The sequence below is a fragment of the Carcharodon carcharias genome, chromosome 7 (genome assembly GCF_017639515.1).
Source record: "Carcharodon carcharias isolate sCarCar2 chromosome 7, sCarCar2.pri, whole genome shotgun sequence".
Taxonomy (NCBI): Eukaryota; Metazoa; Chordata; class Chondrichthyes; order Lamniformes; family Lamnidae; genus Carcharodon; species Carcharodon carcharias.
Genome location: NC_054473.1, coordinates 79,940,662 through 79,957,011, shown reverse-complemented (window position 1 = coordinate 79,957,011; position 16,350 = coordinate 79,940,662). Strand labels below are relative to the sequence as shown.

At 55.4% G+C, this 16,350-nt stretch overlaps 1 protein-coding gene and 1 long non-coding RNA gene across 2 annotated transcripts; one reads left to right on the top strand and one right to left on the bottom strand.

Moving 5' to 3' along the window:
• Positions 1–5,924: 5,924 nt before the first annotated feature.
• LOC121279602 lies at positions 5,925–8,474 on the bottom strand. Its single transcript, XR_005943445.1, has 2 exons — positions 8,436–8,474; positions 5,925–6,413 (listed from the first exon to the last, which is right to left on the bottom strand). It is a non-coding gene; the product is annotated as an uncharacterized LOC121279602 (long non-coding RNA).
• Positions 8,475–8,586: 112 nt separating this feature from the next.
• LOC121279571 (putative RNA-binding protein 15B) lies at positions 8,587–11,705 on the top strand. The gene has a single exon (XM_041190689.1). It carries the CDS (start codon positions 8,850–8,852, stop codon positions 11,415–11,417), a length of 2,568 nt encoding a protein of 855 aa, XP_041046623.1. The 5' UTR covers positions 8,587–8,849; the 3' UTR covers positions 11,418–11,705.
• The last annotated feature ends 4,645 nt before the right edge of the window (positions 11,706–16,350 follow it).

Below are 16,350 nucleotides of genomic sequence, written 5' to 3'. Positions count from 1 at the left end.
AGATTTATTAATTGAATTCAAATTCCACCAGCTGCTGTGGTGCAATTTGAACCCATATCCCCAGAGCAGGAACATTACCACTACACCACCATCTCACCCTAATCAATGACTATTCACTAGAGTAAGTGAAGCTCACAGTACTGCTGTTATTGGTTCAAGATCACAGAGTCATAGTATGGGGTGTTAATGACTGAAGGTCACAGTATGGGTGTTAATGATTGAAGGTCACAAGTATGGGTGTTATAGATTGAGGGTCACACTATGGGTGTTAATGATTGAGGGTCACAGTACGGGTGTTATAGACTGAAGGTCACAGTGTAGGTGTTAATGATTAAAGGTCACAGTATGGTGCTAATGAATGAGTCTGGGGTGTTAATGATTGAGGGTCACAGTATGGGTGTTAATGATTGAAGGTCACAGGACTGGTTAATGATTGAAGGTCACGATATGGGTGTTAATGATTGAGAGTCACAGTATGGGTGTTAATGATTGAGGGTCACAGTATGGGTGTTAATGATTGAAGGTCACAGGACTGGTTAACGATTGAAGGTCACAGTATGGGTGTTAATGATTGAGGGTCACAAAATAGATGTTTATTATTGAAGGTCACGGTATGGGTGTTAATGATTCAGGGTAACACTATAGGTGTTAATGATCGAATCTGGGGTGTTAATGATTGAGGGTCACAGTATGGGTGTTAATAATTAATAGTCACAGTATCGGTATTAATGATCGAGTCTGGGGTGTTAATAATTGAGTCACTGTTTCAATATCAATTATTTCAAAGGCATATAGCAAAAATACAGTAATATTAGCCAACTTTAATTGCCCTAATTGGGACCGGGAAAACGTGGTGCTAAGGGTAAGTCACTGGTGGAGGTGCTCACAGCCCCTTGCAAAGTCTTCATCTCAGTTTGGACCAGTTCCCCCATGGTTCAAGCTAACAGTGCAGCCTTGCAGTGGGGGTTAGGAGAATGCCTGCACCTGAGCTGAGAGCACAGCATGCAATCCGGTGGGCAAAGCTGCCTCCAGTTGGTCAGGTGGAGTGGGGAGGAGGAGGGTGGGGTTTGGGGCAGCCGTGCAGCACACTAAACTCTGGCCATCCAAGTGGTGGCCAGCACTCTCCAGAATGTGTTAAGGAGCCTTCAGACTTAACCAAGAGAGGTTCTTAGTACAACTGAGTTAACCCATGCATCTTTCTCTCTTTCATCCTGCAGGAGAAGTACATCAGCAACATGGAGCCTGGTGAACTAGCTGTACACCTTGTGGTGTACAGAGAGCAAAGATGACAGAGAAGAGAGCTTTGGAGGTGCCTGACTGCTCAGAGGGAGGAGCAGCACCCTCAGGACAAAGGGGGGGCCGGGGCTCCCACACACGCCGCTGAAGAGCCAGAGCGAGGCATTGCTGGTCGGTGCCTAGCTAGACGAAGGGTCTAAGGACTCTGCTTTTCACTCCTGCAGATGACTGAGAACCAGTGTCGCCGAAGACCATGCATGTCTAGGGAACTGGTCGGTCACAAATGCCAGCAGCTGTAGGATTTGGCACCATGGGGACATGGAGGTCATCCACTGCCAATGGCCGTAAAAGTAACCATGGCGCTCAATTTCTATGCCAGTGGCTCCTTTCAGGGCTCCACAGGTGACCTCTGTGGGATATCAAAAGCCTCCACCCACAAATGTATCCATGAGTCATGGATGCCACCGTCGCGAAGGCACACAACTTGTGCATTTGGCCTGGGACCAGGATACAAAAGCAATTGGATTTGCCCAGATCTCAGCTTTCCCACAGGTGCAGGGTGCCATCGATTGCACTCACATGACGCTCAGATCTCTGTGGCAACATATGGTCAATTATGTCAACCGCAAGAGATTCAGATGGTGCGCAACCTCCAAAAACGCATCCTGCAGGTCTCTGCACAGTTTCCAGGAAGTGTCCATGACGCCTACATTCTCAGTCGGTTACAGATCCCTGATGTCTTTCAGAGCCCACAGAGGCTGCAGGGATGGCTCCTCGGGGACAAGGGCCGTCGCTGATGACAGCCATGCGGCAGCCTCAGACTGCAGCAGAGCAATGCTATAATGAGGCTCTTGCTGCAATTCGCAACTTAGTGGATCAAACCATCAGGATACTGAAAATGAGGTTCCAGTGCCTGGTGGAGTCCTGCAATAGAGTACACTGAGGGTGTCACGCATCGTCATCATCTGCTGCACCCTTTACAACCTGCACTTCAATGGGGAGAGGAGCTGGCTGAGGAGGAGATGGAGGAGCTGAAGGCCTCCTCCAATGAGGAGGACATCGACGGGGATGAGGGTCAGGCGGCACTCGGAGGCAATGAGACCCTCGCACGGGCCGGACGAGGCAGGCATGCTCGGGAGGCCCTCATAGCTGCTAGATTTGTGGAGGATGATGACAACATGCAGTGAGGAGATACCATAGATCCTCACATTGCATCTCTGAACGCTTGACTCCAGTCTGGCTTAAGGCAGTGCACATACCCTCTATGATAATGCTCCTGTCGTGGAGATGCAGTGGAAGCCCTAATAGTTGCTCGATTACAGGAGGATGGTGATGACATGGAGTGAGGACACTCCATAGATCTTCACATAGTCTTTGAGAATGTCTGACTTCTGTCTGGCCGAGGGCAGCTCACTTGCTCTCTGTGACCTGGGTCATATCATACAGAAGCAGCCGTGAAACTTTAAATGCACCTGATCCTTTGTCAGCCTTCAGCACCTGAGCTCTTCAGGAGCACAGCATCACTGGTCACAGATGCTGATGAGATGGGGACCCTTTAATAGTGCTGAGAGCACACAAGGAGAATGACGGAACTCTGCAATGCCTGCCCATGACCTTCTGGTAGCAATGACAAGCACTATCGAGGTGCAGGCATTAGTAATGTGTCCAGTGAGTGTGAGGCCGGGTCATCACTTTGGTCTGAGCATAAGGAAGAGGCCCTGGACTGAGACACCCGCCTTTATCGAGTGCAGAAAGGTTTCACATCTGAGTGACATGAGCATTACTCATCAGAACAAGGAACCAGAGGCAGGAGACGTTGTTGAGATTTTATTTATAATAGTGAAAAATATGTACAAATGGCAAACACCTGTACCCAGTCTATGCAGCTATGTCTTAGCAGGATCCCAAAAGCAGGCCGGGGCCCTCCAGGTCTTGGCCTTCCAGGCGACGCCTACCAAGGTCATCACAGACAGGGCGTAGTAGTCAGCCGGCTGCCTCCACCTCCACTGTGCATGTCCAGGGAGCACCAAGACATAGCGGCAGGGTTAGGAATGTTGTGTGGCAGTGGCACCCTCCTCGGCCTGTGGAGCTGGAGCTGCTCAGGTTACAGGACGAGGGGATTCGGATGGGCCGGAACTCTTGGAGTCACCTGGATGGATGGGCCTGGAGTGTGCACCTGCTGATCCTCCTCCCTATGTGTGCCTGAGGGCCCCTGGCTGACTCCTTGAGGAGAACGGGAATTTGGAGTGAGATTGGGCTGCCCCTCACCCCTGTCGCATACACACTGTTGGAGGCCAACTGGGGCATCAGCAATGGTGTTGATCCTGCACAGCAATGCAGGAGCGACATTCTGGACCAAGGTCTCCATTTTGCTTGCCATCTTACCAGTGTTGACCTCGGTGCGTTGGCATGCCGGTGCTATCACCTCAGCCTGAAGGCAGATCAACTTCTCCATCGTGCCTTGCAATCTGAGGAGTGGAGCGGACATTCCTTCCTGATGTTCCTGAGCTTGTCTTTGTAGCTCCAGCAACTGTGACATGACCGAGTCCAGAGGCTCATCATCTGACTCGGACTCAGCAATGTTCTGGCCTCCAGCTGTCCTCCAAGCACCGGACACCTGGGAAGTCCCTACTGTCGCCTGCTGTGGATCGGACAGAGTGATGTGCTCTCCAGATTGTGATCCCAAGGCTACACTAAAGCTACGTCCCTCAGAGGTGTGTATCTCTGCGCTGGTGGAGGGTGTGGGTGAGCACTGTCTTTAAGGAGGGTGCCTTCAGATTCCTCTTCAGAGGTGTCTTTGGGGCTTGACTGAAGGCCCTGGGTCGTGAACTCCATTGGCTGTTTTGTGAGTGTGTGAGTTGAGAGTGATGAGAAGAGTGACTTACCCTGGTGAAACAGAGGATATTATTCATCCTATTCCGGCACTGGGTGGCTGCCCTCTTTTGTAAGGGGTTGGCACTGACCACCGCTGCCACTGCCTCCCAAGCCAGATTGGTGATGTTGCTGCCCATCCTGCAGCTAGAGTGGGGTTAGAGGATATCATGGTGAGTGTATCCAACACTCACATTCAGGTCATTAAACCTGGGGGCTGCAGTTTTTTTGCCTTTCAGGGCCATGTCTTTCAAGCAGCAGTCGTGGACAGGAAGCACTGAGAGGAGAGAGCACAGCTGCACTTTAAATATGGCGCCTGGCGTGATGAAGCGGCGAGGTGATGGCATGGCGGGTGAATGAGAGCCCACCCACCATCGAAAAGGCGTGCTTCCTGGGGATACATAATTAATGCAGTGGGATTGGGATGATCTGGCATGAGAAGCCATCATTGCGGCCGGTGGGCAAAATGTTGCTTTCCCACCCGCCGCTGCACTTAGTGCAAATCCGGGATGATTCCACCACCCCCCATCTTAAATCCAGGTGCTGGAAAGTGGGATTAAAATGAGCAGCGGATTTCTTTTTCATCTTTTTCTGGCTGGCACAGACATGATGGGCTGAATGGCCTCTTTCTGCACAGTAACTTTTCTACGGTTTCATGGTTCTAAGAGGGAGGGGGAGGAAAGGCGGATAGTGGAATACCCACACCCCTGATTCTTCCCCTTCCACTCCATCTTGGTCTTTCCCCTTCCTCCCTCACTTACCCCTTCCCCCTCCCTTTCTTCCCTCCCTCCACCCTCTTCACCTCCTCCCTTCCTCCTTCTTCACCCTCTTCCTCCCTTATATGCCTCCCCCTTCCCTGTCTTCACCTCCTCCTGATCTCGTTTCTTCTCCCCTTCCTCCCCCTCACTTCTTCCCCTCTCTCCTCCCCTCTTCCTCTTCCCCCACCCTCCCCATCACCTGCTTCCTTCCTCTCCATCTCCCCTCTTTCCCTCCCACCTCTTCATCCCCTCCCCCTTCCTTCCCCCTTCCCTTCTTCTTCCTCCTCCCCACTCACCCTTCCCCTCTTCCTGCCCTCCCCTCTCTCCTCTCCCTTCCCCCTCCCCTACCTCCTGCCCACTCCTCGCCCTCCGCCGTTCTTCCTCCGCTCCGCCTTCTCCTCTTCCTCCTCCTCCCCACTTTTCCTTCCACATCCCCACTCTTCCTTCCTATTTCCCTGTTTCCTTTCCCTTCTGAGCTCTTCCTTGCCCCTCTCCTTCTTCCTCCCCCTCCCCCACTCTTCCTTCCCCTCCCCAACCTCCCCTATTCCTTCCTCCCCCTCCCAATTTTTGCTTCCCCAACCCCCTCTTCCTCCCCCATTGTCCTACCCCCTCCCCTCTCTTCCAAACCCTTCCCCTTCCTACCTTCTCTTCCACCCCTACCCCCTTCTTCCCCCCTCTTCCACACCGTCCCCCCTTCCTCCATCTCTCTTCATTCCCCCTCCCCCCAGCTTCCTCATGCTCCCTCGCTCTTCCTCCCCCTCCCCATCTTCCCCCCTCCCCCACTTCCTCCCCCCTTCCTTATCCTCCCGATTCCTCAACCTCCCTTCTTCCCTTCCTCCCCTCTCCCTTCTTCCCTTCCTCCCTCTCCCCCTTCTTCCCTTCCGCCCTCTCCCACTTCTTCCCTTCCTCCCCTCCCCCTTCTTCCCTTCCTCCCCCTCCTGCTTCTTCCTTTCTCTCCCGCTCTCCGTCCTTCCTTTCCTCCCCCCTCGCTTCTTCCCTTCCCCTTTCTTCAGTTTTGGAGTTTGCAAGGGCCAGTGCTGGCCATGAGGGCGCAATGTGTGTCTTAAAGAGGTGGCATTTTAATGTCTGGTACACAAGTGGCTGAACATCGTCATCTTCATGTGGTCCACATATGTAGCAATGTGAGGATAAAAGCAGGCCAGCATCCCTAACTGAGAGTGCCGGGTGTAAATGTGATAGGGAGGAAAGTGACACAGAGGATTTCAGTCATCTCTGATTAGATGCACAGCTGTGGAATGTCCTTGGCCAAAATGTTACCTGTCAGCTTCACCATTGAGGTTACACAGAATGCTTTGTCCTGTTGCTGGAGATGGATCTCCTTGAGGAGCATTGTCAGGTTGAAGTCATACAGCTACAAATCGACTGAGAATGGTTGAACAACTCCTGGCTCTTTTAGGCCACCACTGTGACTGGGATGCTGGAGAGACGTTTAGAATGGCAGCACCTTCTGATAGCTGATGCCAGGATTCCCTCCTCCAGTTAGCACCTCATCTCGGCAAGGACACGTGCTCCCAAAGCTTCATCATCCTTCAAAAGATCAGGATAATGTGAACCTGATGTGTAACTATTCACTCTCATATTGAAATGCATGGTTGAAATGAGAAGACCAATACTGGTGTTAATGTTGGCCCATTAGGAGCCACCATTAGGAACAGTAGGGCCGATTAGGGACCAAAAAGAGGAATGGCTGAGTTGTTAAATGAATAGTTTGCATCTGTCTTTAGCAAGGAAGCAGATGCTACTCAGGCCATGGTGACAGTGGAGGAAACTCTGTCACTAGAAGGGTTCAAAATTGATAAGGAGGAGGTATTGGATAAACTGTCAGTACTTAAAGTTGACAAGACACTAGAACCAGATGAGATGCATCCAAGGATATTGAAGGAAGTGAGAGTGGAAATTACAGGGGCACTGGCCATAATTTTTCAGTCTTCTCCAGACTCAGGGGAGGTGCCAAAGGACTGGAGAATTGAAAACATTACGCCCTTGTTCAAAAAAGTTTATAAGGATAAGCCCAGCAATTACAGATCAGTCAGTTTCACTTTGCTGGTGGAGAAACTTCTAGAAACAATTAGTTGGGAAAGAATTAATAGTCACATGGGAAAATATGGGTTGATAAGGAAGAGCCAGCCTGGATTTCTAAAGGGAGAATCGTGTTTAACTAACTTGTCAGAGTTTTTTGAAGAGGTAACAGAAAAGGTCAATGAGGCTAATGCTGTTGATGTGGTGTACATGAACTTCCAAAAGGCATTCGATAGTGTCACACAACAGACTTGTGAGAAAAGTTATAGCTCATGGATTAAAAGTGACAGTAGCAACGTGGATACAAAATTGGCTAAGTAATAGGAAACAGTGAGTTATGGTTAAAGGATATTTTTCAGCTGGAGGGATGTTTGTAATGGCGTTCCCCAAGGGTTGGTATTGGGACAAACAAAAATACCTGGAAAAACTCAGCAGGTCTGACAGCATCTGTGGAGAGGAGCACAGTTAACGTTTCAAGTCCATATGACTCTTCACTAAAACTAAGGAAAAATAGAAAAGAGGTGAAATATAAGCTGGTTTAAGGGGGGATGGGACAGGTAGAGCTGGATAGAGGGCCAGTGATGGGTGGAGATTGCCAAAAGATGTCATAGACAAAAAGACATGTTGGTATTGGGACCCTTGCTTTTCCTGATATATATTAATGATCTAGATCTTGGTGTGCAGGGAACAATTTCAAAGTTCGCAGTGATAGAAAACTTGGAAGCATTGTAAACTGTGAGGAAGAAGGTGTAGAACTTCAAATGGACATAGACAAGTTGGTGGAGTGGACAGACAGGTGGCAGATGAAGTTTAATGCAAAGAAGTGTGAGGTGATTCATTTTGGTAGGAAGAACATGGAGAGACAATATTAAATAACGGTACAACTCTAAAGGGTGTGAAGAAGCAGAGGGACCTGGGTGTATATGTGCACGAGTCATTGAAGGTGGCAGGACAGGTGGAGAAAGTAATTAATAAAGCAAACAGTATCCTAGGCTTTATTAATGGAGCAGAGAGTACAAGAACAAGGAGGTTATGCTAGTTAGACCTCAGCTGGAGTATTGTGTATAGTTCTAGGTGCCACACTTTAGGAAGGATGTGAATGCATTGGATAGACTGCAGAAAATGTTTACAAAAAATGGTTCCAGGGATGAGAAACTTCAGTTATGAAAATAGCTTGGAGAGGTTGGGCCTGTTCTAACTGAAGAGGAGAAGGCTAAGAGGAGATTTGATAGAGGTGCTCAAAATCATGAGGGGGCTGGACAGAGGAGATAGGGAGAAACTATCCCCACTTGGAAAAGGATTGAAAATGAGAGGCACAGATTTAAAGAGATTTGCAAAAGAAATACGATGTGAAACATTCAAGAATTAGATGATTATTTGAATAGAAACAATGTGCGGGGTTACAAGAAAAAGACAACAAAACGGCAGAGTCATAATGCTCATTCGGAGAGCTGTTGCAGACAAAATAGGCCGAATAGCCTCCTCCTGCTCCGTAACAATTCAGCGATTCCTCCCCATTCCCCCTCTTACCAGGCCGCTGGAGCGACGTCACTACGCCGGTGAGACGTGATGGCACGGGGAATGATGACGTCACCAGAAGCTGTGCGCCTGGAACGTCATCCGGCGTGAGGTACACAGGAAGCGGTGAGGTAAGAGCGCAGGGTGGGGGAGGGGAAGCGGCGCGCATTCTTTCGGCAAAGAGAGAGAGGGGGCAATGCTCTGACAATATGGCGAGCGGGGAGCTCGAAGACTGAGCGACGGTTGCTGTGGCGCCTTTGTGCCGGGGGTTGGGCAGTGGCAGGTCCTCTTCACCCCGGGGCTGGGGAATCGGGTTTAGCTGCTGGCGGAGCCGGGCCTGGTTTCCAGGAGCAGGGAGGGAGGCTGGCGGCCTAGCGCGGGCTCAGGCTGAGGCGAAGCCGGGAGGGAGGCGGCGGCCGGCCCGCGATGAAGAGACAGAGCGAGCGCGACTCTAGTCCCGGCTCGGCCCCAGGCAGCGGGCCCGGGGGCAGGGCGGCCAAGAGGCCCCGGGAACGGGACAGGGAGCGAGAACGGGAGAGCAGGGCTGGGCGGGAGGAGGGCGACACAGGCCGAGGAGGGGCAGGGGGAGGCGGCAACTACCACAAGGCCGGGCTCAGCACCAAACACCCGGGCCGCAGTAGGAGTAGGAGCCGGGACAGGCCTGGGGGAGGAGGGGAGAAATCCAACAGTAACAGCCGCAGGGAGGACAGGGGGGACCACCATCACCACCACCATGAAGCTGCCAGCTCTACCAGGCTGCCCTCTGCCAGAACCAGCTCCACCCAGAAAAACAAAGGTGACAATAGCAGGCCTGCTGGCCTCGAGTACAAGACCCTGGTGGTCAGCAACTTGGGCACGCAGCTGACCGACGAGGCGGTGGAGGACGGCCTCTTCCACGAGTTCAAGAAGTTTGGGGAGGTGAGCGTCAGCGCCACGCACACCCCGGAGGGCGGCCGGCTAGCCTATGTGCATTTCCGGCACCATGAGGATGCCAAGGAGGCGAGGCATGCCAAGGGCCGGCTGGTGCTCTACGACCGACCCCTGAAAATTGAGCCGGTGTACCCCAAGAGGAGGAGCTGCACCCCGCCAGAGGTCAACTACGTGCCCATCCACACTGGGTACCAGTACCGGCAGCGCTCTTTGTCGCCAGGGGCCTGTGCCCTCCGAGAGCAGAGGACAAGACATGCTAATTATCCCATCGAGGCAGTACCTCTGACAAGGGAGCGGGAGCGGTCGTTAGATTATTACGGACTGTATGATGAGCGTGGGCGTGCTTACAGCTACCCTGTGCAGGAGGACGATTTGATGCCTGAGGATGACAAGCGAGCTACGAGGAATTTGTTTATTGGCAACCTGGACCACAACATTTCAGAGAGCGATTTGAGACGTGCTTTTGAGAAATATGGCATCATCGAGGAGGTGGTCATCAAGCGCCCGGCCAGGGGGCAAGGGGGTGCCTACGGGTTCTTAAAATTTCAGAATTTGGACATGGCGCACCGAGCCAAAGTGGCCATGTCAGGCCGGGTAATCGGCAGGAACCATGTTAAAATTGGATATGGCAAAGCCAACCCAACGACTCGATTGTGGGTGGGTGGGCTGGGGCCCTTGACATCACTGGCTGCCCTTGCCCGGGAGTTTGACCGGTTTGGCAGTATTCGCACTATTGACTATGTGAAAGGAGACAGCTTTGCTTACATACAGTACGAGAGTTTGGATGCTGCGCAAGCTGCCTGTGCCCAGATGCGTGGCTTTCCCCTTGGAGGGCCTGACCGGCGGCTGAGAGTCGACTTTGCCAAGGTGGAGGACACCCGGTACCAGCAGCCTTACCCGCAGGTCCCACTTCCAGTACCCTATGAGCTGCTGGCAGATGGATTCGGCCGGCATCGGAGCCTGGAGCGGGAGGCCCGTGCACGTGACCGTACCCCGCCCCTGCCCCTTTACCACGAGCGGGAGAGGAGCTACTTGGATGGCGACTGGAGCAGCCCGGCCAAAAATCTGGAGCGCCGCAACAACGCTGACGGGTATAGTGTCTCCATCCGCAACCGGGACCGCTGGCCGAGTGAGCGGGAGAATGACCGTGGCACTGTTGCTGCCAAGCCGTGGGAGGAGCGGCGAAAACGCCGGAGTCTTTCCAACGAGCGCATCCGGCCTGTACTCTCACCCTACGAGGAGCGTGCGCGGGCCAAGCCTCGGGGCTCATTGGAGCCGAGTCCGGACAAGAGGAGCAGAGATGCCCGTGGGGCAGATGGCACTACTGACAAGGATCAGGTCACAGCTGTCCCTCCAGAGGACCGGCGCCCACCTGTCGAGGACAAAGCGCTGTCAGAATCCCACGACCCTGTGCAGCTAAAAAAGAAAGACAATGAACGTAATCACAGAACTAGTGAGATTGAGCATGAGACTAAAGCGAGTGTTGAAGCTCCAAAACCAGAGACCAAGAAGCCAGCCAATTTGTTGGAGTTTGCCCAGGCACTGACACTCGCCTGGAACGGTGTTCTTGTGCTCAAAAACAGCTGCTTTCCAACAAACATGTTCACACTAGAGGGTGACGCTGCCATTACCCATTCCCTCCTAAAGGATTCTGCAACGGGTGCCCGAGTGTCTCAGTTGAAGATTGCGCAACGTCTCCGCCTTGACCAGCCCAAGTTGGATGAGGTGACCCGCCGCATCAAGCAGGGCAGTCCTGATGGCTACGTCGTGCTGCTCGCCATGCAGGCTCCTCAGGGGGCTGAGGGGGGCGACGGGGCTGTGGCTGTGGAGCCTGGCCTCCAGCAGAGGCTGTTGCGGAATCTGGTGTCATATCTGAAGCAGAAGCAGGCGGCAGGGGTAATTGGTTTGCCCGTTGGCGGGGTAAAGGACAAGGATAACACAGGCATGCTGTATGCCTTCCCGCCCTGTGGCTTCTCTCAGCAATTCCTGCAGACAGCCATGAGGACATTGGGGAAAGTGGATGAAGAACATTTGATTGTGGTAATAGTACGGGACTCTGTCTGAGAGAGAGAAAATGTAACTTCTCTTGTTGGGACTGCCATTTCAGTTCAAGTGACTTTGGGACAATGATTGCTAAACCAAACAAATGTGTCTGCACCAGAACTTTTAGTCGTCTAATTCTGTACTCTTGTTTTTACCAATTACCATGATAGCCCCTTTATTCCTTCCAAGTGGAATTTTAGGCCAGTGCTGAACTTTGACCTTTAATTTGTTTGGTTTTTTTTTAAAAATTGGTTGTATGAAGAAAGTTCTGAATTGTCAGTAAAGCTGCGTCTAACGTTGTATTTTTAATTCTGATCCATCCTTGACTTTTCTTTCGCGTTTCCAATGGTTTAAAATGTAGTGTGAGAATTATCCAATGTTGTATCTTAATGACAGAAGTTATTGGGCAAGAGATAATATAAAAACGCAGGTGTAGTCCATTGATCAGCCTGCAGTGTGTGAACACAACCAAGGTAAATGATTCTGTAAAGAGGTGCATTTTAGGCAGGCGGAGTTCAGGGTGTTAAATACTTCAGTTTTTCTGGAATAGGACTTGTACTGGCTTCTCTATTTTTTGTGATTTTTATCTGAAATCCTTTGTACTCCTTGGAAACTTTCCAAGTTTCTCTGCACCCTTCTCACTTCCTACGCATTTATACCTCAGTTTTTGCGAATTATAAAATGCTGCTTCTTCCCCTGCTCTGCCCTATTAACCTTTCTTGAGGTTTCTGCACCTGCCTTGCTATTTCTATCCACTGTATATTCTGCACCAATACCTGCTTTTCTCTTGATCTCTTCCTTTGTTTACACCTGTACTTGCCTTCACGCTTACCTGCCAGTGCTCCACACAAACAGTATCTCTACCTGTCGTCTTACGTGTCCCTCCCTTCTAGATGTGTCTTTCTAGCCTTATTCGGTGTGTTTCTCCCTGGTATACAACTCTTTAACCCCACTTACTGTGTCATCTCCTTCAGTGTCACCGCCTGTCTCTCATCGCCCTTCTTTCTGCATCTTTCTCACCCACCATTATTTATGTCCCTCCCTTAATTTTTTCTGCCTCTCTCTAATACCTGATTTTTGTCTGTCTTTCCATTCAATCTTTGTGCCACGCTACCCTATCTTACTTCTCCTGTCTCCGCTCTCTATTTGCCCTTCTCTGCATTGTGTTTTTCTGCACCACCTCCCCTTTTTTGCATTTCTGTCTCCCTCCTGTCTTTCTGATCTTTTTCTCTCCCTCCCTCCTGTCCCTACATGTCTCTCTCTCCCCCCACCGTGGATTTCTGCATCTTTCTCTCATCTCGCTGTCTCTCTCATTCCATCGCACCTTTCTGCATCCCACACTTTCATTCGCCTCTCTCTACGGCTCGCTCTGTTCCTCCTGTCCCTCCCGTCTCTCTGCGCCTCGCTCTGTCCCTCCCGTCTCTCTGCGCCTCGCTCTGTCCCTCCCGTCTCTCTGCGCCTCGCTCTGTCCCTCCCGTCTCTCTGCGCCTCGCTCTGTCCCTTCCGTCTCTCTGCGCCTCGCTCTGTCCCTCCCGTCTCTGTGCGCCTCGCTCTGTCCCTCCCGTCTCTCTGCGCCTCGCTCTGTCCCTCCCGTCTCTCTGCGCCTCGCTCTGTCCCTCCCGTCTCTCTGCGCCTCGCTCTGTCCCTCCCGTCTCTCTGCGCCTCGCTCTGGCCCTCCCGTCTCTCTGCGCCTCGCTCTGTCCCTCCCGTCTCTCTGCGCCCCGCTCTGTCCCTCCCGTCTCTCTGCGCCTCGTTCTGTCCCTCCCGTCTCTCTGCGCCCCGCTCTGTCCCTCCCGTCTCTCTGCGCCCCGCTCTGGCCCTCCCGTCTCTCTGCGCCTCGCTCTGTCCCTCCCGTCTCTCTGCGCCTCGCTCTGTCCCTCCCGTCTCTCTGCGCCCCGCTCTGTCCCTCCCGTCTCTCTGCGCCCCGCTCTGGCCCTCCCGTCTCTCTGCGCCTCGCTCTGGCCCTCCGGTCTCCCTGCGCCTCGCTCTGTCCCTCCGGTCTCTCTGCGCCTCGCTCTGTCCCTCCGGTCTCTCTGCGCCTCGCTCTGTCCCCCCCGTCTCTCTGCGCCTCGCTCTGTCCCCCCCGTCTCTCTGCGCCTCGCTCTGTCCCTCCCGTCTCTCTGCGCCTCGCTCTGTCCCTCCCGTCTCTCTGCGCCTCGCTCTGTCCCTCCCGTCTCTCTGCGCCTCGCTCTGTCCCTCCCGTCTCTCTGCGCCTCGCTCTGTCCCTCCCGTCTCTCTGCGCCTCGCTCTGTCCCTCCCGTCTCTCTGCGCCTCGCTCTGTCCCTCCCGTCTCTCTGCGCCTCGCTCTGTCCCTCCCGTCTCTCTGCGCCTCGCTCTGTCCCTCCCGTCTCTCTGCGCCTCGCTCTGTCCCTCCCGTCTCTCTGCGCCTCGCTCTGTCCCTCCCGTCTCTCTGCGCCTCGCTCTGTCCCTCCCGTCTCTCTGCGCCTCGCTCTGTCCCTCCCGTCTCTCTGCGCCTCGCTCTGTCCCTCCCGTCTCTCTGCGCCTCGCTCTGTCCCTCCCGTCTCTCTGCGCCTCGCTCTGTCCCTCCCGTCTCTCTGCGCCTCGCTCTGTCCCTCCCGTCTCTCTGCGCCTCGCTCTGTCCCTCCCGTCTCTCTGCGCCTCGCTCTGTCCCTCCCGTCTCTCTGCGCCTCGCTCTGTCCCTCCCGTCTCTCTGCGCCTCGCTCTGTCCCTCCCGTCTCTCTGCGCCTCGCTCTGTCCCTCCCGTCTCTCTGCGCCTCGCTCTGTCCCTCCCGTCTCTCTGCGCCTCGCTCTGTCCCTCCCGTCTCTCTGCGCCTCGCTCTGTCCCTCCCGTCTCTCTGCGCCTCGCTCTGTCCCTCCCGTCTCTCTGCGCCTCGCTCTGTCCCTCCCGTCTCTCTGCGCCTCGCTCTGTCCCTCCCGTCTCTCTGCGCCTCGCTCTGTCCCTCCCGTCTCTCTGCGCCTCGCTCTGTCCCTCCCGTCTCTCTGCGCCTCGCTCTGTCCCTCCCGTCTCTCTGCGCCTCGCTCTGTCCCTCCCGTCTCTCTGCGCCTCGCTCTGTCCCTCCCGTCTCTCTGCGCCTCGCTCTGTCCCTCCCGTCTCTCTGCGCCTCGCTCTGTCCCTCCCGTCTCTCTGCGCCTCGCTCTGTCCCTCCCGTCTCTCTGCGCCTCGCTCTGTCCCTCCCGTCTCTCTGCGCCTCGCTCTGTCCCTCCCGTCTCTCTGCGCCTCGCTCTGTCCCTCCCGTCTCTCTGCGCCTCGCTCTGTCCCTCCCGTCTCTCTGCGCCTCGCTCTGTCCCTCCCGTCTCTCTGCGCCTCGCTCTGTCCCTCCCGTCTCTCTGCGCCTCGCTCTGTCCCTCCCGTCTCTCTGCGCCTCGCTCTGTCCCTCCCGTCTCTCTGCGCCTCGCTCTGTCCCTCCCGTCTCTCTGCGCCTCGCTCTGTCCCTCCCGTCTCTCTGCGCCTCGCTCTGTCCCTCCCGTCTCTCTGCGCCTCGCTCTGTCCCTCCCGTCTCTCTGCGCCTCGCTCTGTCCCTCCCGTCTCTCTGCGCCTCGCTCTGTCCCTCCCGTCTCTCTGCGCCTCGCTCTGTCCCTCCCGTCTCTCTGCGCCTCGCTCTGTCCCTCCCGTCTCTCTGCGCCTCGCTCTGTCCCTCCCGTCTCTCTGCGCCTCGCTCTGTCCCTCCCGTCTCTCTGCGCCTCGCTCTGTCCCCTCCCGTCTCTCTGCGCCTCGCTCTGTCCCTCCCGTCTCTCTGCGCCTCGCTCTGTCCCTCCCGTCTCTCTGCGCCTCGCTCTGTCCCTCCCGTCTCTCTGCGCCTCGCTCTGTCCCTCCCGTCTCTCTGCGCCTCGCTCTGTCCCTCCCGTCTCTCTGCGCCTCGCTCTGTCCCTCCCGTCTCTCTGCGCCTCGCTCTGTCCCTCCCGTCTCTCTGCGCCCCGCTCTGGCCCTCCCGTCTCTCTGCGCCCCGCTCTGGCCCTCCCGTCTCTCTGCGCCCCGCTCTGGCCCTCCCGTCTCTCTGCGCCCCGCTCTGGCCCTCCCGTCTCTCTGCGCCCCGCTCTGGCCCTCCCGTCTCTCTGCGCCCCGCTCTGGCCCTCCCGTCTCTCTGCGCCCCGCTCTGGCCCTCCCGTCTCTCTGCGCCCCGCTCTGGCCCTCCCGTCTCTCTGCGCCCCGCTCTGGCCCTCCCGTCTCTCTGCGCCCCGCTCTGGCCCTCCCGTCTCTCTGCGCCCCGCTCTGGCCCTCCCGTCTCTCTGCGCCCCGCTCTGGCCCTCCCGTCTCTCTGCGCCCCGCTCTGGCCCTCCCGTCTCTCTGCGCCCCGCTCTGGCCCTCCCGTCTCTCTGCGCCCCGCTCTGGCCCTCCCGTCTCTCTGCGCCCCGCTCTGGCCCTCCCGTCTCTCTGCGCCCCGCTCTGGCCCTCCCGTCTCTCTGCGCCCCGCTCTGGCCCTCCCGTCTCTCTGCGCCCCGCTCTGGCCCTCCCGTCTCTCTGCGCCCCGCTCTGGCCCTCCCGTCTCTCTGCGCCCCGCTCTGGCCCTCCCGTCTCTCTGCGCCCCGCTCTGGCCCTCCCGTCTCTCTGCGCCCCGCTCTGGCCCTCCCGTCTCTCTGCGCCCCGCTCTGGCCCTCCCGTCTCTCTGCGCCCCGCTCTGGCCCTCCCGTCTCTCTGCGCCCCGCTCTGGCCCTCCCGTCTCTCTGCGCCCCGCTCTGGCCCTCCCGTCTCTCTGCGCCCCGCTCTGGCCCTCCCGTCTCTCTGCGCCCCGCTCTGGCCCTCCCGTCTCTCTGCGCCCCGCTCTGGCCCTCCCGTCTCTCTGCGCCCCGCTCTGGCCCTCCCGTCTCTCTGCGCCCCGCTCTGGCCCTCCCGTCTCTCTGCGCAACAGATTTGATTACAGAGAAACACACCTGAACAAATTGCTCAAGAGAATCCAGGAGTTTATGAAGTTTTCTGTAAACTTGAGGAGAAATAATCTGCTCCTGTAATTTCAGAGAATGCATTAATTTGAAT